The sequence below is a fragment of the Gracilinanus agilis genome, chromosome 1, assembly GCF_016433145.1.
Source record: "Gracilinanus agilis isolate LMUSP501 chromosome 1, AgileGrace, whole genome shotgun sequence".
Lineage (NCBI taxonomy): Eukaryota > Metazoa > Chordata > Mammalia > Didelphimorphia > Didelphidae > Gracilinanus > Gracilinanus agilis.
In genome coordinates, this window is record NC_058130.1 from 334,938,041 (window position 1) to 334,964,662 (window position 26,622).

The 26,622-nt window shown below is 40.6% G+C and overlaps 1 protein-coding gene across 2 annotated transcripts in view; it reads left to right on the forward strand.

Annotated features, from left to right (window-relative positions):
- The window catches only part of MAP1B (microtubule associated protein 1B), a 125,844-nt gene that overhangs the window by 93,098 nt on the left and 6,124 nt on the right, over positions 1 to 26,622 (forward strand). Inside the window, exons 1-4 of one of the 2 annotated variants that reach the window (XM_044662992.1) lie at positions 3,793 to 3,809; positions 6,461 to 6,543; positions 8,500 to 8,640; positions 19,594 to 26,125. In XM_044662992.1, coding sequence (XP_044518927.1) covers positions 8,509 to 8,640; positions 19,594 to 26,125 — 6,664 coding nt within the window. In that variant the 5' untranslated portion in view covers positions 3,793 to 3,809; positions 6,461 to 6,543; positions 8,500 to 8,508. Of the gene's footprint in view, positions 1 to 3,792; positions 3,810 to 6,460; positions 6,544 to 8,499; positions 8,641 to 19,593; positions 26,126 to 26,622 lie in introns of those variants that run through there. The other variant, XM_044662990.1, reaches the window with a different exon arrangement.

Genomic DNA, 26,622 nt, shown 5'->3' on the forward strand with positions numbered 1-26,622 from the left:
TGTGTGTGTGTGTGTGATCTATAAAATACTCTTCCATATCATTTTTGTGATGACAAAAATGATATGGAAGAGTATTTTATATATTTGTTTTATTTTTATATATTACATATATACATATTATTTTATATATTACATATATGTACATATATGTAATACCCCTTTATTAGACTATAATAAGGGCAAGTACCATGTTTTATATCAACTTTGTAGACTTCTCTACCTGTAGAAAACATTTAATTAATATTTTTTATGTAAAGGAAGCAAAAATGAGCAATTCTTTAAAAAATTTTTTTAATTCTAAATTTGTTAATTTTAAAATATTTTCCCATGGTTACAGGATTCATTTTCTCTCTCTCTCCCCTCTTTCCTCCCCACTCCCGAAGCTGACAAGCAATTCCACTGGTTTATACGTGTGTTATCACTTGATACCTATTTCTATAGTATTCATTTTTGTAATAGAGCAATCTATTAAAACCAGAATCCCACATCCTATACCCATACAAACAAATGATAAATCAAATGTTTTCCTTCTGCATTTCTACTCCCACAATTCTTTCTCTGGATGTGGATAGCGCTCTTTCTCATATGTCCCTTGGGATTGTCCTGGATCATTGCATTGCTGCTAGTAACAAATTTGATTACATTTGATCACTCCACAATGTTTCAGTTTCTGTGTACAATGTTCTCTTGGTTCTGCTAGAAATGAGCAATTCTTGTGAAAGGGACAATAGACACATTTTCTTAGGACCAGGGAGCATAATATTAAGAAATTGAGCTGGTAAAATGAGCAAGAGTCAACTTTTGGTAGAGAAGACTTGAAGTCCAGGTGAGGACATTTGGTTTGGCAACTGAAGAAACATTGAGCAAAGGCATGGTATGATTTCTTTTTTAAGATTTCTCTCCCCCACCCCCATATTTTACTTTCCCCCACTTTTATGTAAAGACAATTTTAATATTAGTTTTCTAAAAGTTTTAGCCCCAAATTCTCTCCCTCTCTCTCTCTACCATCCAAAATCCTTGAGATGGTAAGCAATTTAATGTAGGTGACATATGTGATATCATGCAAAACATTTCCATATTGGTCATGTTGTGGGGGAAGACCATATTGGAAAAGCCCCCACACAAAAAAATAAAGTGAAAAATAGTATACTTTAATCTGCACTTAGAATCTCTCTGTTCTTTTTTCTGGAGGTAGATAGCATTTTTCAAGTATGATTTCTTTTTGAAAAGATATTTGGGAGAGATTGTTTTTGCCCTGATTTGTAGGAAGGAGGGAGAGAGTGGACACAGGAAAACCAGTTAGGAGACAGCTTTTGTAATCCAGACAAGAGGTGCTTAAGTAGCTTATGTTCTCAACACATACAGAATAAATACAAATACTGGCAGAGGGATGCAAATGAAAACATGGCACAGATTCCCAGAGCTGAAAGAAACTTTGGAAGTTGTCTAAATCCACTTCTGTGCTTCTTGACCACACTCATGTGTCCATCTCATTCTGGGCATATAAACATAGCATAGAATCACATTGAATCTTAGAAATGGAAGGAGTCTTAGAAATCCACCTTCCAACCCATTTCAGGAATCTCTTTTCTAGTTGGTTTTTTTAAACCTTTACCTTCTATTTTAGAATTCATACTAGGTTCTGGCTCCAAGGCAGAAGAGTGATAAGGGCTAGGCAACTGGGGTTCAGTGACTTGCCTAGGGTCACACAGCTAGGAAATGTCTGAGGCCAGATTTGAACCCATGTCCTCTTGATACCAGGTCTGTCCACTGAGCCACCTAGCTTTCCCTCTGCTTCTAGTTTTAAAGAAACACAGCTTTGTGTATGGACATTCTTTCAAGAATTTGGAGCTGTTTGGGGGAAATACACAGTAAATATCCAAGGAATTTTTTTTAAAATCAACTTTTAAATATTTCAAAATAACCTGCAACTAACCTCTCCCTTCCTCCCATCCTTCTTCCCTAAGTAGCCTAACCTTTAGAAGCTATATAGATAAATCTTTAAAGTTTTTTTTTAAAAGAGGAAGGGACATGAAAAAGAATGCTGTCCACCTCTAGAGAAAGAACTTCTGGAGTATAAATGCAGGTGAAAACATACGATTTATCATTTGTCTACTTGAGTGTATGATTTGGGGTTTTGGTTTTACAAGATTATAATATGAATAATATGGAAAAATATGTTGTGTGATAATACATATATGACCTGGATTGAATTGCTTGTCAACTCCAGGAGGGAGAAGGGAAGAAGAGAGGGGGACAACATGAATCATATAACTTTGGAAAACTTATTCAGAAATCTGTTATTAAAATAAAAATAAAGGGGGATAGCTAGGTGGCATAGTGGATTAAGAGCCAGGCCTACAGATGGGAAGTCCTAGGTTCAAATTTGACCACAGACACTTCCTAGCTGTGTGACCCTGGGTAAGTCACTTACACCACCACCCCCAATTGCCCAGCCCTTACTGATCTTTTGCCTTAGAACCAATATACAGTATTCATTCTAAGACAGAAGGTAAGGATTTTTAAAAAAAGATAAGATGAAGATAAAACAAAAAAAAAAAGGAAAAGACACTATTATTTTAAGGATACTTGAAAAACACATGCTTGGTTTAGAAGCAACTCCGCCTAATGAATGAGGTATGGGACTTGGGAAGGAAGAAGACCTGAGTTCAGATCCACCTTCTGACATTTACTAGCTATGTGACCATTGTGAAATCACTTCACTTCCCTGAACCTTAGGCAGCCCCCTAAAACTTATCTACTAAACTATCAACAGGTTGGTGTTCAATGGGAGTTTTGAATCATCTTCAGAAGAGCATAAACAACTGCTTTGCCATCAGTAGAAAAGATAGAGCTGCTTTTAAGTATCTCTTTCTTCCCTCCCCATCCCTAAATCCCATCTTCTGTTTATAATGAAGTGGCTCCAATTCTTCCTCCTTAAGGCATTAACATTGTTGTATGTACTGCCCAGGAAGAGTCTTGACAATCAAATACCCCTCTCTGTCTTAAAGCCATACATGAGAAAATCAGAGACTCTCCAGCCCCTCTGGCTAGCATGAGGGAAAGCAAGCCATTCACAGGGGCTGCATAACAGTTTTCTTGTGAGGCACAGAATAGTTTGCACAATGGTCCAAAAGGACTGATGGAAACGTTTCTTTCTTGGGAACTTCTGTTCTGAAACAACTGAATGAGACCTTTACAAATGCAGCGGCAGCCTCAGCCTCCTCCCTCAGCAAACCTGGCCATGTTCCCAGTTTAAAGACTGGGAACACCAAATATTCTGCTTTCTGGAAGCCCCGGCAGCCTGCCCCGAAGACCGTCTGCAGCTAGCAGAGCCGGCGTCACCGGGTGGGTGTTGGGGGAAGGAGGGAGGGGGGTTCTTCTCGGGGGCCACTCCACCAGCTCCAGAGTTTGCCAGATGCCTCAGGGACCCAGCCCTTGGTTACATCGTCCTGTGGAGGAATTTTGGCCAACAGACAGTCTGGCTGTAAAGCAGGGCTCAACTGCAGGCTTTCTTCTGTTCCTCCCTTAATCCCTCATCTTCATTCAAATCCAACTTTAGGGAAACAAAACAAAACAAACTTTTGTTGGAAGAGGAACCCTGGCAGCATAGGTGAAGAAAAGGCTTGTGGCGCTGAGGGTTTCTGATGAGCAGGTTAGGGTACAGAGGGTGAGTTGAATTCCAGTGGGGTTAGCTCTGAAGCCAACCCCTGACGGAGTGGCCAGAGGTAAACAGCAGTGGCCAAGTGACTGGTTTTGTTTCCTCTCTGAAAGTCAAAGGCAGAGGAGGATCCAGATCCTGTGGATTGGTAAGCATCAACCCAAGTTCACGGATCAGGTTTTGGAGTTAGTTCTCTGGGAGTGGGGAAATTGCTGGGGAAACAAGCAGGGGCAGCAGGGTTGTTGATGCTGAGAGACGATGCTTGTGGTTCACAGTGCACTTGTAGGGATTTCGAGAGAATCTCTGTGAGGTCACTTAAGAGAGGGTAAGTGACTTTCTTTTTTCACCTCTTTGGGGGTTAGGGTTCAAAAGTGGTGTTTCGATGTCATCTGGAGGAAATCTGCTTTTGCAAGTTTGTGTATCAGGGACTTAGGACTGTGTTTATGGCTTGGGAATCAGGCTGTTATGTATTGAAAACTACCATGCTGGAGATGTGACCAAGGAGATGTCTTTTTATTTCCACTGGGTCTGAAACTGCATATCAGGTGCAGCAGAATATTTCTCTGTAGATACTTCAGGGAAGCCCCACCTTCCCTTTGTTTCTAGGAGGGCTCTGCCAGGAGGAATTTGGACAGCAGGCTTTATTGTTTATTCAAATTTTGATTCCTTTTTATATCATTGTGATTAGTGAATTCAATTTAATTTTCTCTAAAATGCACAAAGTGGTCATGGGAAAGTTTGCCAGATCTCGATATCAGTTGCAGATTATAACACTGGCAACCAAAAAGCCCTTCCTTACAATGAATTCATTTTAAGAAAAATTTTGGAGCTCTTTCCTCATCCCAAGTCTATTTTTTGTCTAGTTTATACAATGCAACATTATTCTGCTTTGGAGTTTCTTCCTTTCTGGGCTCTTAGAACTAAAAACCTACCTCTAAGCATCTCCTAAATATAACCAACTTGATTTTTATCATCTGATATCCACTCTTTTTTTTTCTCGTAAGAGAATTCTCTTACTCATGCCTTAGGGCTCCCTGCTTCTTTAAGAAGATGCTTAGATTTTCTTGATTCTTCTTTGTCCCCATAAGGAGTTTTCTTTGGCCTTTCCCTCTATCATTTTGCTGTGTCCCACCTGTTTTCTGTGCCTGATCCAGTGAATATTGCTAAAAGGAGATGGGGAGGAAAATGAAGGTGATTACCAGACTCTCATCAGGAACAATCTCAACATTTGCCACTTCTGCTGCTTGTCTGGACCTTAATGATTATGGAAGGCAAAGATTCAAATGAAATCCAGACCTCTCAGATAGTTTTGTAATTCTGCTGACCCAGATTTAACCATATAGGAACAATGACTGCTTTCCCTCCATATTACCATCCTTCAATTTTACTCTTACCCCTTTGTTGGCTTAAGTTTCTTCTTGGAACTACAAAGTTCTACTGTGTCTTGGATCAATTGATTCGTGAGCTAACAAGGATTTACTAAGTTTACACTGTGTGCCAGGGACTTTGTGAGATGCTGGAGATACAGAGACATAAAGGAAATGGCTCTTGCCCTCAAGGAACTTAAAATCTCTGGACAGCTTATATTCTTTTTATAGCAGAAATGTCTGTGTGACTCAGGGAACATGGCTATGCTCTCCTGCTTTTTGGTTGGGCAGTCCTTCTCTCCATCAAAAGGACAGCGTGACCAGTCACCCCCATTGCTCCTCAGTCCATTCTGAAAGGACTATCAAAGCCTATTTGGAGACTATATATTGTTGCTGCTGGAGGATAAAGGAGGGGTTCAGAAACCAGGAGATTTCTGACCAAGAGTTTCATTATAGTTATGATGTAACTTCTGTAAGCAGGAAAACCATGGGAGTAGGGGAAGGCAGAATTCATATCTTGCTGGGGACATAGTGGATAAAGTGGCAAGCCTAGAATCTGAAGGACCTAGGTTCAAATGTGACCTCAGACTTTTCTAGCTGTGTGACCGTAAGCAAATCATTTAGCCCAATTTGCCTAGCCTTTGTCACTCTTCCTTCTGTCTTATAATTGATGCTAGGACAGAAGGTAAGGGTTATTTTAAATTTAAAAAGAATTCATACCTTACCGATTTTTAATCTTTGAAAGACTTTCCATCATTGAGCCACATCTTGCCCTTTTCTTTGTCCATCCTGTTTGTTTTATATCAGGAACCTCCCAAGGGCAAGATGGCTGCCTTGCCCAGTGGAAAGATTTGCTCTGTGTTTCCCAAGACTTTTCTCTGAGCAAAATTAATTAATTAATAACCCAGCCGTCTGTAAGCTTGCCTCAGACAGCCATTCTCGTTGGACTAATTGCTAGTCCGGGTTTTCTGGGTGACAGTCATTCTACAATGAGGCTCCTAATTAATCTCTGCACAGTTCTCACCAAGAAGAAAGGCTGATAAGAAGAAACATCCCCAATTACCATGAGAAAGGAAATGTCAAGATCCCTGTCAAGTTTTCCTGGAACCCACCCCTTGCATCCGATGAAAATTACCACGAACCCAGAGAGGCAGACTCACTATTAACTATGAAAGTGAAGGGAATGGGAAGGCTGAAGTTCCTAAGACCACACAGACTGGATTCAGAATGTCCATACTGTGTATATTGTGTATCTGGGCCTTCTTGTTTAATAATGCTAATTATGGTTTCACTTCTGAGATGGAACATAAAATACAGGGAGAAAGGGCACCAAGTCAGAGAAAGAAAATTTTCTGCTGCTTTGAAACTGACAGTTCTGTAGGTTTTAATCTGGAAAGACTAAAGCATTCTTTTTCTGTGTTTATGCTTACAGGACAGAAAATTCTTCACCACCGAAGTGACGTTTTAGAGACTGTCGTCCTGATCAACCCTTCAGATGAAGCAGTCAGCACTGAGGTAAGCCAGGCCAGTCAGCAAAATGATTCTGGGGCTAGTGCTCCTCCTATTCTCCCCACCCCACTCCACCCCACACACAGAGGGACAGGGCAGTCGCCTAAGCTAGGGGAGGTTATAGGAGTTGCCCTGGGGCGGAAAAGGGAACTACACATCACCTCCTCACTTAGTTCTTTCTTATTAATCACTGAAGAACTTATCTTTGTATATCCCTGCCAGCAAAGGCTCCATCTCTTCCCCTTGGTAGCCAAAGGCAGGTCTCCAAACTCTGCCTCCAAAGTTCCCAACTTTTATGCCCGTGTCCCATCCTGAATCCGTTTCTCTGAATTTGACCCCATCTCACCTTTAGCAAAGCAGAGTCTGAAGAAGCGGGGGCCAGAACAGCTCTTTTTTAAATTCAGAGTTGCATCACTTTGTGGAAGAGGGTGGTGTGTGTGCCATTGTGGGTGGGGGGAGGGAGAAATGGGAAGAAATCGTCTGGAAAACAGAACCTCTTCTTCAGTATGGAGACTTAAGTGTACAAGCCGCATAAAGGAAAGTTTAAGTGGTGGTTCAAGATAAAATAGTATAGGGGAAGTAAACATGGATCCCATCTAGAAGATAGATATCAAGTGTACCTCCTGTGTCACTATTCTGCTAAGTCTCCTTTTGGAGAAAGTCAATGGAAGCCCCATGCTCTGAAATTCAAAGCATTCAAAGCATTCTCTGGAATAGGAACTCAACTAATGCTAAGAATCTGGTCACCAAGGCCAGGGGAATCGATCTGGCTCACATTCCCATTTCCTTTATTACATGGAACACTCTTTGGCAAATAGGATGGCACTCAGGGATCAAAGCAGCCATAACCCCAGAGGCCTCCATTACCGGTTCTCCGTATATCCAGTAGGTTGGCTTAGTGTGCTCAAATGCACTGAGATTGATTCCCACTTCCGCCCCTGACCTACTCCTTCAAACTGGTAGAACCCCTTTGACTATCCATTAAGAAACAGAGTTGATGAGGGGAATGATGTTGACAGCCATATATCAGTGACTTACAAGTCAGGAAGCAATTTTGTGGCTGAAAAAAGCCAGAGGTTTTATACATGAGTTGGCAGACTGCCTGGAGAAGCCAATAGTCATGGTGGAAGGAAAGATAAGGTCAGACATTTATTTATTTTCAAGATTCTAGCAATGCCTTTGGAATGGATAAGTTGAGAGCTACACACCAGAGGGCAAAGTATACTCAGCAGTGCTTCTTCCCCAAAAGGAAAATAAATTGATTTGACCCATCAAGGAGAGGATCTAATCTTAATGAGCTGCCAGCTTGACAGACTGACTTCCTCTCTTAAGGACTTCTGTTAAGGTATATGGATATTTCTCCAGCACTGTTGGACTGGACACCCAGTTGAAGGGTTCTTCTAATCTGTACTTACTATGAAGATCCTTGCTGATGATGCTAAAACATTAGAGTTTGGAGGCATCCCTTTGGCTACCAGTAGGAAGGAATGGTACATTTGCTGGTGGGGACTGACCAGGGATGTGCACAGGGGATTTAACCCACTACTGGCCAGCCTGTCAGCTTGGGGGTTGATATTAATTATGATGGTCAAGGGAATAACTGATCTATCGTTCTTGGTGGAATTTGGTAGAACTTCATTAAGTCAGCCCTTGACTCAGAAGCCACAAGCTATTAACAGATATTCCAGAATAGCTGTGCAACATATGAATTGCCAGTTGTGGGGAGGATTGCTGTGAAAGAGAGGCAATTGGAAGGAAAGCCAAAATTATTGTTACTTTCTTGGTCTTTCTGCTGACCTCAGTCATTGGCTTTTAGCTGGAGTTGGGAATCAGCATGACATTCATAGACACCCTATGGGAGAACAAAGCCACACGCCACAGAATTCTTGGGGTATCTGCTAATTCTTCAAAGCTCTGAAGTCATCCCAACCTATGGTCTTACCCATATGCCCTTGCTTTCAGGTGCGCTTGATGATTACAGATGCTGCCAGACACAAGCTGCTTGTGTTGACCGGACAATGCTTTGAAAACACAGGAGAACTGATCCTCCAGTCTGGTTCTTTCTCCTTCCAGAACTTCATAGAGATTTTTACTGATCAAGAGGTGGGTTCTTGATTGAAAAAGTCATGCTGTTGTGTATAAACATGGAGTATATCATATTGGTTCTACCTGAAAATGTCAAGTAAATTTGGGTATTTGGGAGATGGTAATGGAAAGACAGAGAGAACATGTTTTTATATTGGAGTTGAATATAGATGTGACTGACATTTGATCTTGTTTTTTGTATGGGATCTTTCTCCAACAGATTCTCAAAGCAATTTTTTATTCTCTTAATTAATTCCCAGTATCTTTGAGTACCCCAGTCTGGGGTCCAGAGAAGCCTGGGCCATAGAGTAAATCAATAACATAGCTCGTAAGAAGGTGTCTTGCCTTTAATTCCAGTGTACTAGACTTCTCTTGCAACTAAATGATAATCATTTAATAGGCAATCTCAATCTTTGTGTCCCTTACTCCTCAGCTCCCTGCTTTTTTATATCTTATTTTTCCAATTACAAATAATGATTTTCAATATTAATTTTCTGAAATTATGAGATCCAAACTGTCTCCCTCTCTACCTTCCCTTCCCCCTCTTAGAGATGGGAAGCAATTTGATCTGGATTATACATATATTAATATGCAAAACATACTTTAATATTAGTCATTGTTATAAGAGAATACTCATAGAACCAAATTCCCAAAATAAAAACACAAGCTTAAGTGAGAGATTGTATGCTTTCATCTGCATTCCCACTCCAATAGTTCTTTCTCTGGAGGCAAATAACATTGTCACAGGTATTTCAGAATTTTCCTAGATCATTGTATTGCTGATAATAGCTGTCTTTCACAGCTGATCATTACACAATATTGCTGTTTCTATGTACAATGTTTTCCTGGTTCTGCTTATTTCACTCTGCATCAATTAATGAAGGTATTTCCAGCTCTTTCTGAAATCATCCTATTCATCATTCCTTACAGCACAATAGTATTCTATCACCATCATATAACACAATTTGTTCAGCCATTTCCCAGCTGACGGACATCCTCTCAATTTCCAATTCTTTGCCACCACAGAAAGAACAGCTATAAATATTTTGTATAAGGTCCTTCCTCTTTCACCCCCTGATTTTTTTGTGTCTTTGGAATACAGTCCTAGTATTACTGGATTACCTGCTATTTTAATGCCTAATCCCTTTCATGTGTCTTGGAGAGGGTGATAAGATTGGTTAGAAAGGGGAAGATATGTTTAGTAATCAGCAGGGTCCTCTGAACATAGGAGACACATTCTAAGGATAAGTAAACAGAATTTTCCGACTTTAAGCCAGACCCTCAATGCTTCTGATCCATTTCCCTCATGAATGGTGGGTCATTTATGATATGAATTTTCTAAAACCACATCCATTTATGGTATTTCTCAAATCAGATAAAGGATTTTAATTTGTCCCAGATTGGAAAAACACCAGAATAGATAGCCTTGGCTAAGATCACAGTATTTATAGAATATATACTTCTTCTTTCTAAAATGATTGACTCCTTCATGTCTGTTCTAATGCATCAGTTCAAATTAAACCTGATGTCATTGTCACAACAAGCTTTAGGTTGCCAATGGCTGATAGGTAGTGGGATACTAAGTAGAAATGAACTGCTTCCTATTTTATACCATGTTCTAAAAATGACGGGCTCTTGGGCTTCTGGGCACTGTGAAAGACTCAAATATCGACAACTTAACTCTATGCTATTGCAGTGTCTCCTTAAGAGTTCTGGGTGTGCTTTTCCCTCACTGGCAAGACCTGTAAACAAACTGTCAGGTCTCATTTGGTTCACCTGAGTGCTTTTGGAACCACACCAAGCAGCCGACATAATTGGGCTTCTCTCTCAGTTCATGAAGGGGTAGGAGGAGAACATTGACAAGGAACATTTTATTTGTAGCTTGAAATCCCAGATTTCACAAAGTATGGGGCCACAAGCTTTTCTAGGCAGAGGACACAGTCTATAGAAGTGAGAAATGAGCCAAGAACCAGCCAGTCTTATCCCTCCCTGTAAGGTTTACAATAATTCTTAGAGAGCAGCCAGGTACAAAAGACTCTAGATTGGAAGTCAAAAGACCTGAATTTGAATCCAAATCCTTACCTTCTGTCTTAGAATCAATCCTGTGTATCGATTCCAAGGCAGAAGTCTTGGCTTCCTTCAAGCCACAGATAAAGTCCTATCTTCTATAGCAGTGATGGGCAAACTACGGTCCATGGGCCAGATGCAACCCCCTGAAATGTTCTATCTGGCCACATGACATTATTCCTAATCTGACAAATACAATGACTAGGATACAATACAATGAAACTTCGCAAGAGTTGCCTTAGAAACAGACTGATAGATGAGCATTTCCTTTCCTTTGGCCCCCTCTTTAAAAACTTTGCCCATCACTGTTCAATAGGAAGCCTTTCCTGATCTTCCTTAATATGAGTGCCTTCTCTCTGTTGATTGGATTTATCTTATAAACTTCTTATTTGTACATAATTGTGGGCATTTTGTCTTTCCCATTAAATTGTAAACTTCATGAGAGTACAGACTGGTTTTTGCTTTTCTTTGTATATTCAAGGCTTAGCACAGTGCCTGGCACATGGTAGGCCCTTAATAAATGCATATGGGCTCTTGGATTTGGTGGTGAATAATGAGAGAACAATTATGATAGAGTTGTGGGGACAGAAACTAGATTTTGAGAGAACTGGTGGGGTAAGTATTAAAGAATTGGAGATATTTGCTTTAGAGGCATTTTTCATGAAGTTTGCCAAAAAAGGAGAAGATATGGTAAAACAGTTCAAAAAGGGTACAAAGGGTTGAGGGAATGCTCTCTTTCAGATAGAGGAAATCTACACATTTATAAATGGAAGAGATCTAGAGGAAAGGAGGCTGTTGAGAGGGAAGGAGGGAGGGAGGAAGAGAGGGAGAAAGGAAGCAAGGGAGGGAGGGAGAGAGAGAGAGAAAATAATTTGTCGATTAAGGTCCCGAAGCCATCAGGAAGTGATGTGATCAAGGGCACAGGTAGAAAGAAGTATTAGCTTTGGCAATGTTTGGGGACACTTTTTTCTGACTTGGGACTTTATGAAGAACTAAGTTTTTTAATTATGAAGAAATGGAATTGCTTTGATATTCTTAGTAAAGTAAAAGATGCGATCACCTGCTGTGAAATTATATATAGGGTGTGATTGGTACCTTAAGGACAAAAGAAAAAGTTCTGAATAGCCACTTACTGTAGGAGATAAGGAATCAGTGAGAGGTAAATGACTCGTTTAACTGTTATTGATTCCCTATTTCTGTAAATGATTGCAAAGCAGCATTGAGGTCTCAGCTGCGGTTAGATGACATTCATTTATAAGGGATGAAATCAGCACAATTTATGACTCCACAGCAGAATGCACCAGGCTAGAAGCAGGTTGGAATTTTCCATGCTTGGAGATTAGCAGGACAAGGGGAACAGAAGGTGTAGGAAGCTGGAAATTCTAAGGCATTGGCTATTGAACCTAAGAAGTGGCCGATCTGTTTGATCAATGAATCAACAAGCATTTATTAATCACCTACTATATGCCAGGTACTGGGAATACAAATAAAAACAATTAAACCATTCCTACTCTCAGTGAGATTTTTTTCTTTTTATGTCTTTCTTTTTATTTTCATTTCTAAATTCTTTCCCTTCCACCACACTCCTCTATCCAATGAGATGGCAAGCAATGTGATACCCACAGGTGAAGTCATGCAAAACATATTTCCACATTAGTCATCATGGGGGAAAAAAAACCAAGAAAAAGAAAGAAAGTGAAAAATCCACTTTCATCTGCATTCAGAATTTATCAGTTCTATTTCTTGAGGCAGATAGTATTTTTCATCCTGGGGCTTTTGGAACTATCTTGGATCATTATATTCATCTGAGTAGTAGAGTCTTTTGCAGTTAATTTTTTTTTTACAATATTAGTGTTACTGTGTAAAATATTCTGATTCTGTTCACTTCATTTTGCACCAGCTCTTATAAGTCTTCCAAGGTTTTTTTGAAGCCATTCCCTTCATCATCACAAGCATATGCCACAACTTGTTTGGACATTCCCCAATTGATGGGCATCCCCTTAATTTCCAATTCTTTACCATCTCTTCGCTTGCCCAACACACACACATTACCTGCTATAAATATTTTTGTAATATGGGTTCTCTTCTTTTTTTCTTTGAAAGGAGCTAACTTTCTATTGTGAGGAGATCATAACTTATGTACAGAGTAAACATACAGAGAATAAATGCAAATAAGCACAAGGTAGTTAGGTGGGAAAGAAAGGGAATTCACTAGTATGGGGATAGGGAGCGGAGATTAGGAAAGTCTTCACGGAGAAGCTAGTACTTGAACTTTGTCTTGAAGGAAGAGTTTTCTATTAGATCAAGTTTGAGGAGGGAGTGAATTCCAGAAATGGGAGATGACAAATACAGAGAAATATAAATCATAGAATGTGAAGAATAAGAGAAAAGGCTTAGTTTGGCTTGATTCAGAAGTATAGACAACAAGGAGAGAGGAGAGGCAATGTATAGTGAATCTGGAAAGATAAGTTGAAGCTAAATTCTGAAAGGCTAAATAAACATCAAGCTTTATATTAGACGGGGCAGCGAGGTGGCATAGTGGATAGAGGGCCAGGTCTGGAGTCAGGAGGACTTGGATTCAGTTTGGCCTCATATATTTCCTAGTTGTGTGATCCTGGGTAAGTCACCTAACCCTATTTGCCTAGCCTTTGCCCTTCTGTCTTAGAGTTAGAAAGTATGGATTAAAAAAAAAAAAAAGATCGTAGAAGCAATAGTAGACCAATGGAGTATAAAAAGTCAGAGAATGACATGGTCCACTCAACACTTCCCTTTGGCCCAGAGGAGGGAGAAACTTTAGGCAGTGAGACCAATTGGGATGTTATTTCAATAGTCTAGACCAGTGATTCCCAAAGTGGGTGCCACCGCCCCTTGGTGGGTGCTGCAGTGATCCAGGGGGTGGTGATGGCCACAGGCACATTTATCTTTCCTATTAATTGCTATTAAAATTAAAAAAATTAATTTCCAGGTGGCTAAGTAATATTTTTTCTGGAAAGGGGGCGGTAGGCCAAAAATGTTTGGGAACCACTGGTCTAGACACTAGGTAACTAAGAAATGATCCAACTGTTTTGGAAAGCAATCTTTAATTATTCCCCAAAAGTTACAAAACTGTGTATACTCTTTGACCCAGCAAGAGCACTGTTAGATCTGTTTCCCAAGGTGATCCAGGAAAAAGGAAAAGAATATATGTTCTAAAATATTTATAGCAGCTCTGTCTGTGGTGGCAAAGAACTGGAATCTGAGGGAGTGTCTATCAGTTGGGGAATGACTGAACAAATTGTGGCATATGATTGTGAGAGAACACTACCATGCCATAAGGAATGATGAACAGATACATTTTTTGAAAATATAGACCTATATGAAATTATGAAAAGTGAAACAAGGAGCACCAAGAGAACATTGTAGATAGGAACAGAAATACTGTTTGAAGAATCATTTGTATATGACTAGCTCCAGAGAAAGAACTGATAAATAGAAACAAGCAAGAAATAGCTTTATATATACATTCCCCCCTCCCTCCAAAGTGATGTCTTCTCTAGTGTGAGGAGGGAAAGAGATACCTGGAAACTTTAATATAACAAACAAATTATATATCTATATCTATCTATGCATATATATGTGTGTATATATGTAATATATATGAAAAGTGAATATATATATATGAAAAGTTAAAAATGGATGATGAGGCAGCCAAGAAGCCTGAGGAGTGGTTCAATAGTTAGGATATGAGTCAGGATGGAGTAGTGTCATAAAAACCCAGAGAGAAAAGAGTATCCAGGGAGAAATAGTCATCATCAATGCCAAATGCAAAAGAGAGATCAAATATGATGAAAATTTAAAAAAGACTGCCAGGTTTGGCAATTAAAAGACAGGCCTCTAGTAACTTCAGAGAGAGTAGTGTCAGTTGAGTGATGAGGTCAGAAGTCAGATTGCAAATGGTGGAGAAACAAGTGAGAAGAAAAGTAGAGACAGTGAGCATAGATAGACTATAATCTAATGGGATTGCAGCAGTGAGATATATACGTACACAGAAATGGAAGGTAATCTCAAAGGGAAGGGACTAGTTTGTTGAGGCAAGGGGTAGGGTAGAGAGAAGAAGATCAGGAAAGACCCCCCCCACACACACACACAAGTAGGATTTGAGTTGAATTTGAGGAAATCAGGTAAACTAAATGGTAGAGGTGAGGAAAGCATTCTGGACATGGGAGATTGCCAGTGAAAAGGCATGGAATTAGGAGATGAAGTATTCTGTGCAAACAACTATAAGAAGAAGAGTCAGAAAATTTGGAAGATAGGAAGGGACCATGTTTTGAGGGTCTTTAAAAAGCCCAACAGAGGATTTCAGATTTGGTCTTGGGCATGATAGAGAGACAGTGGAGTTTATTGAATAAGCAGGGGGCCATGGTCAAACTTGTGCTTTAAGAATATTAATTTGGCAGCAGAATAGATGATTCGAGAGGGGGTGTGTCTTGAGGCAAGGAGACCAACAGGGTTTCAAGAGGTCTCAGGTCCTAAGGAAAGAAAGGAATAGATTGAATATGAATCACCAAGTGGAAGAAAGGAGTGACTAAGAGGATGTAGACCAGTGAAAAAAAGTTTGTCATCATCCATCCTCATTATTGTTGTTGGTTGGTTTTAAGTTTCATAATATTAGAGGTGGTATAGTGGTCAGTGGATAGAGTGTCAGGACTGGAGTCAGGAAGACTCATCTTCCTGAGTTCAAATCTGGCCTCAAACAAACCAGGTGGGACCCTGGGCAAGTCACTTTACCCTGTTTTGTCTCCATTTCCTCATCTGGAAAATGAGCTGGAGAAGGAAATGGCAAACCAGTCCAATGTCTTTGCCAAGAAAACCCCAAATGGGGTCATGAAGAGTCAGGCTGGATTGAAATGTCTTAACAATAATATAGTTGTGAGTGATGGTGAGGGCCAGAGTTAAGCCATTCTATTGTGGCTATAGTAAGTAGAGAAGAAGGTCATCAAGGTGTTAAAGTAGTCATGAACCTTGCCCATAGAAGGGGCTGAAAAAAAACTTGTTGAATTTAAACATAAATATTAAAGTCTTAAATATGGTGGGAGGAGATGGGAAAAGATAGGTGCTTTGAGGAAATGAGAGTAGGACCTCTTGGTATGAAAATAAGTAGAACAATTTTGAAGGAAGGGAGGAAGAATCTGAAGAAAAAGCAGCAGTGGGATTGTCTGGAAATGACAATGGGAATTGAGCTAGTAGAATATTTTCCTCTTTCTAGTCTTCTGAGTCAAGGGAAGAGATAGAAGGCAAGTCATGGTCTCCTTAGGAGAGGATTTTGAAGAATATGGAAATAAAGGGATGCAGCCAGGACACAAACCCAACTCTTCAAATTCCAAATCCAGTCTACGTTCTGGTACAGCACAATCCACCATGAAGCTAGTTTTCTTATATTTCCAACCACATGATACTTTCTAATTCTGAGATTCTTTGACTCTGGGTTTTGGTTACTTTGTGGGTATGGAAAGATCCTTGAAAACACTTGAAAATGTGGAGAAGTTTTTCTTAGAAGAGACTTGGGATCCAGACATGGGAATGTGCCCCTGTAATGTTGCTACTGGTGAAGCTGAGGGTGATGGGTCTTCAGACCCATCTGGAGCTCCAGAGTTCTGAGCTGTAGTAGGGTTAAACCTGATGACAAATCTATAAAAAAATCTGGCACCAATAAGATGAGCCCTTGGGAGGGGGAGATGAGGGAACCACCAGAATGTACTCATTGACCCAACTTAGAAATAGAGCAGGTTAAAATTCCTTGCTGATCAGTAGTGGGTTCAGAATCTTGAACGGTCACCTCACTTCTAACTTGGGTGACATAGCAAAACTTAGTCTCGGACAGAGACAGAAAGAGATAGACAAACAGAGAAAGAGACAGACAGAGACACAGAGTGAAGTAGGCTGAGCTGGATAGCGTTGCCCTAAGGTCATATTTGAAAGTGCAGTAGGAGGAAGTAGGGGTAAGGGTATGTAACTTTGTTCTAAGATGGCAGTGCTGATACAATGATTCAGGGCAATTCTGAGGGACTTATGACAAAGAATGCTATTCACCTCTAAGAGAAAGAACTGTTAGAGTATAAATGCAGATCAAAGCATATGATTTTTCACTTTAGTTTATTTGGGTTTTTACTTTGGGGTTTTGAGTTTTATATGATTATTCTCTTACAAAAATGGGCAATATGGAAATATGTTTTGCATGATAACACATGTATAACCCATTTTGAATTGTTTGCCAGTTCCAGGAGGAGGGAATGAGGGGAAGGAGAGAAGTTTAGTCATATGATCTTGGAAAACATGTTGGAATTTATTATTATACATAACTGGTAAGATAAAATATCTTTATAAAAAAACTAAGATGGAAGTGCTAGCTAACAGCATGGAAGAATGCAGATTAGTGCAGCTCTTTGGCAGTGGAGGAAGAAGGAATTGCTATGCAGATAGAAAATAATCTTTGGAGAAACATGAAGAGTTAATCAGAATCTTTGTTGGATGAAATGTTGGCAAAGTAGCATCCTCAGCAATCTAATACTGGGTGGTCTTGGGCTGTCTTTTGTCAAAGCCACAGAGATACTGAGACTAAAGCATCATAGCCATGTAAAGCATTAGTACTTTGTGGCTGTCTAAAGAAAATTGTATGGGCTCCAGATCAAGAAGTTTACAATATCAAGAGAGCTATTTCTTTGGAACCAAATGAAGAAAAAAATTAGATATTGTCTTCCCCTTGATCATATTTGGAAAGAAGCTAAATGTAACTAGATTTAGCTTCTTTCCAAATATGATCATTTAATAAAACAAACCCTAAGAAAATAATATTTAGCAGTAGTTGGTGCCAGGGAAAACCCAGCTGCATTAAAAAAAAGATAAGGGTTCAGACTAGCTTTGTTTTGGGAAGCCAAGAAACCAAAGGAAATGTTTTTCTTTTCTTTTCTACTTTATCATTTATTTTTTAAAAACCACACATACCTTTACCTTGCATCTTAGTATCAATACTGTGTATTGATTCCAAGGCAGAAGAACTGTAAGGGTGAGGCAATGGGAGTTGTGAATTGCCCAGAGTCACACAACTAAAAAGAGTCTGAGGCCAGATTTGAACCAGGACCTCCCATCTCTAGGCCTGGCTCTCAATCCACTGAACCACCTATCTGCCCCCTTCATTATTTTTTATTGTATACCCAGAATGCCTTTTTAGTCTGAATTGGTAACTGAGTTCATTTCTGAGTTATGCTGAATTCTGGGCTTATGAAGAGCCCTAAACCGGTAATTTACTAGACCATCAAGCCCATGTCTATACTTTTAGCCTTTAGATGAAAAGAAATGAGTTTTTTTTTATATTAAGCCACAATCTTATTTTGTGGACTCTTTGCTTCTCTGCCAACTGTGGAGCTATTCAGTAGGAAAAGCTATCCGATGCATGTGAACTACTGGAATCTAATTTCATTCTCATTCATTCACTCAGCTCCTCTGAAAACAATAGAAGAGAATGCTGTTGGAGCATAGTTCTCATATTTTTAAGTTGAGATTAAGAAATAAATAATTTGGACACTTAATTGTATAATTAGGCTACCACTTCAATAATTTCTGCCTCAACATTTGTAAATTGTAGGGGTGGACATTAAACTCCAGTCTTGGACTGTTGGGTAGATGATATAATCAAAAAAACAATCTCAAAGGAGTGGTGGCAATGGGGAAGACATGTGGGAAGGAAAGAAAACAAATGCTGATAACCTAAATAAAATAATTTTTAAATTTTTATTTATTTTTCCATGGTTACATGTTTCATGTGCTCTCCTTCCCCCTTCCTTCCCCGCTCCCAGAGCTGACAAGCAATTCCACTGGGTTATACATATATTATTGCTCAATAGAGTGATCTTTTAAAGCCAACACCCCAATCATATCCCCATCGAATAACGTGATTGATCATGTTTTTCTTCTGCATTTCTACTCCTATATTTGTTTCTCTGGATATAGATAGCTGGATAAAATAATTTAAACAAAATAAAAATCTTATAGCACCATAGATATAAAGCTGGAAGAGACCTTGGAGAACATTTAGTCCAAGCTCTTCATTTTATAGATGAAGCCAGACCCCCCAAAAAAAGTCATTTGCCTAAGGTCACTCCTTTTTTAGCATCAGAGCCAGAATTCACACTTAGGTTTTGTGAATCCAAGTATGCCACATTCATTCCAAAGTGTAATCATTTTGAAGCAATGATCATCTCCTTATCATCTGACTGTGGAATTTAATAGTGTCTCATCTACTAAATTCTGAAAAGAGCCCTACTTTCTCTGTGAAAAAGTGTTAACAAGTGAACATAAATATATATATTCTTTTATTGCTTTTGTGGTTCAGTCATTTCAGTTGTGTCCAATTCTTCATGACCTCATTTAGGGTTTTCTTGGCTAGAAAATACTAGAGTGCTTTGCCATTTCCTTCTCTAGCTTATTTTAACAATGAGGAAACTGAGGCAAATAGTTATGTGACTTGTCCAGGGTCATACAACTAGTAAATGTCTGAAGTCATATTTGAACTCAGGTCTTCCTGACTCCTGTCCTAATGTTTTATTCACTACTACCTGGCTGCCTTCTTTCATTATAGTATATTATATAATTACTATATTACATTTTCATTATATTATTATAATATAGATCTGGTCTATATTACAAGGTCCAATGGAACCAAAAGGAAAGTTTTATGTTGGTGACAAAATGACTCATCACAGCCATTTCCTTTAATATTTATAAAAGAAGATAATAAATTTACTTCATCATGTGCCATTCACCCTGTTGGGCTCAGAGTCAACAAATCATTAATTGAAGGTGATGACGATTCATTGGTGAAATTTTCCTAAATCTCCTTTCTATTCTTTTTTTTTCTCCCTGTCCCAGATTGGGGAATTACTAAGTACCACCCATCCTGCCAACAAAGCCAGCCTAACTCTGTTCTGTCCCGAAGAAGGGGATTGGAAGAATTCAAACCTTGACAGACATAACCTTCAGGACTTCATCAATATCAAACTCAACTCAGCGTCAATATTGCCAGAAATGGAAGGACTTTCAGAGTTCACAGAATATTTGTCAGAATCAGTGGAAGTCCCATCTCCCTTTGACATACTGGAGCCTCCCACATCAGGAGGATTTCTGAAGCTCTCCAAACCCTGTTGTTACATTTTCCCAGGGGGGAGAGGCGATTCAGCACTGTTTGCTGTAAATGGATTCAATATGCTTATCAACGGAGGATCAGAAAGAAAGTCCTGCTTCTGGAAACTTATTCGACACTTGGACCGGGTGGACTCCATTTTACTCACCCACATTGGAGATGACAATTTGCCAGGAATCAATAGCATGTTGCAGAGGAAGATAGCTGAATTGGAAGAGGAGCAGTCCCAGGGCTCCACCACCAATAGTGATTGGATGAAAAACCTGATCTCCCCTGACTTAGGAGTTGTCTTTCTCAATGTACCTGAAAACCTGAAAAACCCTGATCCAAATATCAAGATGAAGAGGAGCATTGAAGAGGCTTGCTTCACCCTCCAGTACTTAAACAAACTGTCTATGAAACCAGAACCTCTCTCTAGAAGTGTAGGGAATACCATTGACCCAGTCATTCTTTTTCAGAAGATGGGAGTAGGGAAACTTGAGATGTATGTGCTCAACCCAGTCAAGAGTAGCAAGGAGATGCAATACTTTATGAACCAATGGACTGGCACCAACAAAGACAAGGCTGAACTAATCCTGCCAAATGGCCAAGAAGTAGATATTCCCATTTCCTATTTGACCTCAGTTTCCTCTTTGATTGTGTGGCATCCAGCAAACCCTGCAGAGAAAATCATCCGAGTCCTGTTTCCTGGAAACAGCACCCAATACAACATATTGGAAGGACTAGAAAAACTCAAACATTTAGACTTCCTGAAACAGCCCCTGGTCACCCAGAAGGATCTCTCTGGCCAAGTGGCTAGTCCAGCAGTGAAACAAGTAAAACTGAAACAGAGAACCGATAGCCGGGAAAGTCTCAAACCTGCTGCAAAGACACTCGCCAGCAAACCAGTCAGAAAGGAGTCTAAAGAAGAAACACCTGAAACAACTAAAATCAATCATGTGGAAAAGGCACCCAAAATTGAAAGCAAAGAAAAAGTGATAGTGAAAAAAGACAAATTAATAAAAACAGAAACCAAAACTTCAGTGTCCGAAAAGGAGGTTTCCAACAAAGAAGATCATTCTGTGGTGAAGGCTGAGGTTCCTGAGAAGCAAGCCACAGATGTCAAACCCAAGGTCACCAAGGACAAAGTTGTGAAAAAGGAAGTGAAAGCAAAATCTGATGATAAGAAGGAAGAGAAGGAAAAGCCAAAGAAAGAGGTGTCTAAAAAGGATGAAAAGGCTCCTCTTAAGAAGGAGGAGAAACCTAAAAAGGAAGATGTTAAGAAAGAAGTCAAGAAAGAAGAGAAAAAAGAACTTAAGAAAGAGATAAAGAAAGAAACGTCATTGAAGGAAATCAAAAAGGAGGTGAAAAAGGAAGATAAAAAGGAAATTAAGAAAGATGAAAAGGAAATCAAAAAAGACATTAAAAAGGTACCTAAAGACTCAAAGAAATTGTCTACTTCTCTCTCTGAAGCCAAAAAGCCTATTTTGAAACCTAAAGTACAGAAGAAGGAAGAACCCATCAAAAAAGAGACCACTGCCCTTGGAAAGCCAAAGGAGAAAGGGAAAATCAAGGTGGTTAAGAAAGAGAGCAAGGTGTCGGAAACCACAGCAGCAGCTGCCATTGGCACAGCTGCAACAGCTGCCACTGTAGTAGCAGCTGCTGGGATAGCTACAACAGGTCCTGCAAAGGAACTTGAAGCTGAGAGATCCCTCATGTCCTCCCCTGAAGACTTGACCAAGGACTTTGAAGAACTAAAGGCTGAAGAGGTAGATGTTCTCAAGGAGACCAAGCCTCAGCTAGAGCTAATAGAAGACGAAGAAAAACTGGCAGAAACCGAACAGGTCGAAGCTTATGTCATCCAGAAGGAAACTGAAGTCATTAAAGGTCCTGCTGAATCTCCTGATGAGGGCATCACCACAACAGAAGTGGAGGGTGAATGTGAACAGACCCCTGAGGAGCTGGAGCCAACAGAGAAGCACAGGGAAGATGACAATGAAAAGTTTGAAGATGAAGGAACAGGTTTTGAAGAATCATCAGAAGCTGGGGATTATGAAGAAAAGGCAGAGACAGAGGAAGCTGAGGAGCCTGACTATGAAGGCGAAGAGAATGTGCCTCAGATCAGTGCCAAGCATGGCACAGAGGTCGTGAGAGCACTTGACGAGGAGGAGGAAGCTGAGGAAGATAGAAAAGTTGAGGCAGATGGACATAGTAAGGAAAAAAGGGAATCTCTGGCAGGTGGTGATGAACGGGCTGAAGAAGACATGAATGAAATCATTGAGAAAGCAGAAGCTGAGGAGACAGAGGAGGAACTAGATGAGGAGGAAAAAACAGAGGATGCCAGAGATGATGAATATGAGATGGAAAAACACCTAGCTGAGGAAGATTATGTGATGGCTGTAGTAGACAAGGCAGCAGAGGCTGGTGATGCTGAGGACAAATATGGCTTACTTCTTACTCCAAACAAGCAGTCAGGAGCCCAGTCTCCAGCCAGAGAACCTGCTTCTTCCATTCATGATGAAACTTTGCCAGGTGGCTCCGAAAGTGAGGCGACCGTTTCTGATGAAGAGAACCGAGAGGACCAACCTGAAGAATTCACTGCTACATCAGGGTACACACAGTCTACTATTGAGATTTCCAGTGAGCCCACTCCCATGGATGAAATGTCTACTCCTCGAGATGTGATGAGTGATGAAACTAACAATGAGGAGAGTGAATCTCCTTCTCAGGAATTTGTGAACATCACCAAATATGAGTCTTCTCTGTATTCTCAAGAATACACCAAGCCCAAGTTCCCTGATGCGTTCAATGGCTTATCCGATGGGTCAAAAACAGATGCCACTGATGGCAAAGATTATAATGCTTCAGCTTCTACCATCTCACCACCTTCATCAATGGAGGAAGACAAATTTAGCAGATCTGTTCTACAAGATGCTTACCATTCTGGTGACAGGGACATGAAAACCACTGCTATGCTAGAAATCAAAGATAGTCCATCAGTAGTTGCAGATGAAAAAATTAGTCCAGCTAAAAGTCCATCCCTGAGCCCAGCTCCTCTGTCTCCAGTAGCAAAAACACCCCTCGGGGAACGCAGTGTAAATTTTTCTCTGACCCCCAATGAGATTAAGGTCTCTGCTGAAGCTGGAGTCATCCCCAAATCTCCTGAGGTACCTCAGGAAGTCCTTGAAGAACACTGTGCAAGCCCAGAGGATAAAACACTGGAAGTTGTGTCTCCATCTCAATCTGTTGCTGGCAGTGCTGGCCACACTCCTTACTACCAATCTCCCACTGATGAGAAATCCAGCCATATTCCATCAGATGTTACTGGAAAAGCGCCACCTGTTCCTGTAAGTTTTGAATTTGATGATGCCAAAGATGAGAATGGGAAAACTTCAATAAGCCCTATGGATGAACCAGTGCCTGACTCTGAGTCTCCAATTGAGAAAGTCTTATCTCCTTTGCGAAGTCCTCCACTGATTGGATCAGAATCTGCATATGACACTTTTCTGAGTGCTGATGTCAAGACCTCTGGCAGACACATTGAGAGTCCTTTGGAAGAAAAGATTGGAAAACAAGATTCTCCATCTCGGATAAGTCCTGTTTCTGAGATGACTTCCACTGAGATTTTTCCAGAGAAACAAGATGAGAAATGCACTGAATTTATACCAATAAAGGAAGATTTGGGTCAGGAAAAGAAAATGGAGGATTTTGAAACTATAGGTTCTCAGCCAGGCCTGACTTTGGATGAAAGGAAGTTAGCAGGAGATGTCTCTCCTACACAAATAGATATCAGTCAATTTGGATCCTTTAAAGAAGACACTAAAATGTCCATTTCTGAAGGAACTGTCTCTGATAAATCAGCAACCCCTGTTGATGAGGGTGTAGCAGAAGACACATACTCTCATATGGAAGGTGTAGCTTCAGTTTCCACAGCTTCAGTTGCTACTAGTTCATTTCCAGAACCAACCACTGATGATGTGTCTCCTTCTCTGCATGCTGAGGTTGGCTCACCACACTCCACAGAGGTGGATGATTCCCTTTCAGTATCTGTAGTACAAACACCTACTACTTTCCAGGAAACTGAAATGTCTCCATCTAAGGAAGAATGTCCAAGACCAATGTCCATTTCTCCACCAGATTTTTCCCCTAAAACAGCCAAATCCAGAACACCAGTGCAAGAACATAAATCTGAACAGTCATCAATGTCTATTGAATTTGGTCAGGAATCTCCTGAGCAATCTCTGGCAATGGACTTTAGTAGACAATCTCCAGACCATCCTACAGCAGGCATGAGTGTACTCCATATTTCTGAAAATGGACCAACCGAAGTGGATTACAGCCCTGACATGCAGGACTCCAGTTTTTCACACAAGATACCCCCAGCAGAGGAGCCATCATATGCCCAAGATAATGATCTTTCTGAGCTCATCTCAGTATCTCAGGTGGAGGCTTCCCCATCTACTTCTTCAGCACATACCCCTTCACAGATAGCTTCTCCCCTCCAAGAAGATGCTCTCTCAGATGTCATTCCTCCCAGAGATATATCATTGTATTCTTCACTCGCCTCTGAGAAAGTACAAAGTCTAGAAGGAGAAAAGCTTTCACCAAAGTCTGATATCTCTCCACTGACTCCAAGAGAGTCATCTCCTTTATACTCACCCAGTTTTTCAGAATCCACCTCAGCATTCAAAGAAAACACTTCCACTTGTCGCAGTCCTTCCCCATCTGCATCAATGGGCACTTCATCTGCTGAACCCTATGGCTTCCGCTCCTCAATGTTATTTGATTCGATGCAACATCATCTGTCCTTGAACAGTCATTTGTCTTCATCTGGTACAGAGAAAGAACCAGAGGAGAAGATGTCTGATGATTTCAGCTACACCTATCAGAAAAGTGAGAAAACCACCAAGTCTCCTGATGAAGAAGACTATGCATATGAGACATGTGAGAAAAAGACCCATTCACCTGAATTAGGCAGCTATTCCTATGAGAAGACAGAAAGAGCTACTAGGTCTCCACATGATAGTGGCTATGCCTTTGAGACATTTGAGAAGACCTTCAAGGCTCCTGAGGATGATGATTTTACCTGCAAAATTACAGAGAAGACCAGAAGGACTCCTGAAGAAGGTGGATACTCCTTTGAGGCGAGTGAGAAGACAACCAGGACCACTGAGGTGGGAGGGTACACCTATGAAAAGATGGAGAGGACTACAAGACTCTTAGATGACATCAGCAATGGCTATGATGATTCTGAAGATGGTAGCCAGACACCAGGAGATTCTACTTACTCCTACGAGACTACCGAAAAAATCACCAGCTTCCCTGATTCTGAAAGTTATGCCTATGAAACGTCTAAGAGAACAAGCCAGACCCCTGAGTCTTCCACCTATTGTTATGAAACACCTGAGAAAATTACTCGAACTCCCCAAGCTTCCACCTATTCTTATGAGACATCAGACCAATGTTTCACTGCAGAAAAGAAATCTCCCACACAAGCCCGTCAGGATGTTGATTTGTGTCTGGTATCTTCCTGTGAATATAAGCATCCCAAGACAGAGCTCTCACCTTCTTTCATCAATCCCAACCCCCTAGAATGGTTTGCCAGTGAAGAACAGACCCAGGAATATGAGAAACCCCTCACTCAATCTGGAGGAGGACCACCACCCCCAGGAGGAAAGCAGCAAGGACGTCAGTGTGATGAAACACCTCCCACCTCAGTCAGTGAATCAGCTCCATCTCAGACAGACTCAGATGTTCCCCCAGAGACAGAAGAGTGTCCTTCCATCACAGCCGATGCCAACATCGACTCTGAGGATGAATCTGAAACCATCCCTACAGACAAAACTGTCACATACAAACACATTGACCCACCCCCTGTTCCAATGCAGGACCGAAGCCCTTCCCCGCGTCACCCTGACGTCTCCATGGTAGATCCAGAGGCCCTCGCTCTTGAGCAGAATCTAGGCAAAGCCCTAAAGAAGGATCTCAAGGAAAAGACAAAAACAAAGAAACCAGGTACAAAGACCAAGTCCTCATCACCTGTTAAAAAGGCCGATGGGAAGTCTAAGCAGTCTGCTGCCTCACCCAAACCTGGCGGCTTAAAGGAGTCTTTAGAGAAGGTCTCCAGAACTACTTCTCCAAAGAAGAAGGAATCTGCAGAAAAAACAACCAAAAGTAGCACCATACCAGAAGTCAAAGCTTCTCGTTTAGAGGAGAAGGATAAGGAGACCAAGAATGCTACCAATACCTCAACATCAAAGTCAGCAAAGACTGCAACTGCAGGTGAGGCTCCTTCTCAAGCAGCTCAGTTTGGGGCAGATGATTACATTTTCAACAGAAATGGATGTCCTCTAAATTGGACCCTTGGATTCCCTAAAAATGGAATTCCCTAAAAATTCCCTAATTATTTTTGTTCCTCTTCCTCTAAACACCTTCACCTGGTCCTTTAACTTGCCCCGTTCACCCATCACAAAGAACCCCCAGCCCAATATCTTTCAGCAAACACAGTGGGGAAGGGAAGAGGGGGAAAAGCATTTATAAAGCACCTAACTATGTGCCAAGCACAGGGTAAATATCACTTTATTTGAACATGGTCCCATTGGACTAGTTCAGTATAGAGATGTGTCACAAATTATGTGTCCATAACATTCTGATGCACTCTGCTTGCCTTCCCTTGTCCAGGATGTCCAAGGCTGCTTTCATTAGAGCTTTAGTTCTGCATAGCAGTTAGCCTTAGGAACCCCAGAAACAGGCCTTGAGCTTTGGAGGTAGGTCTAGGC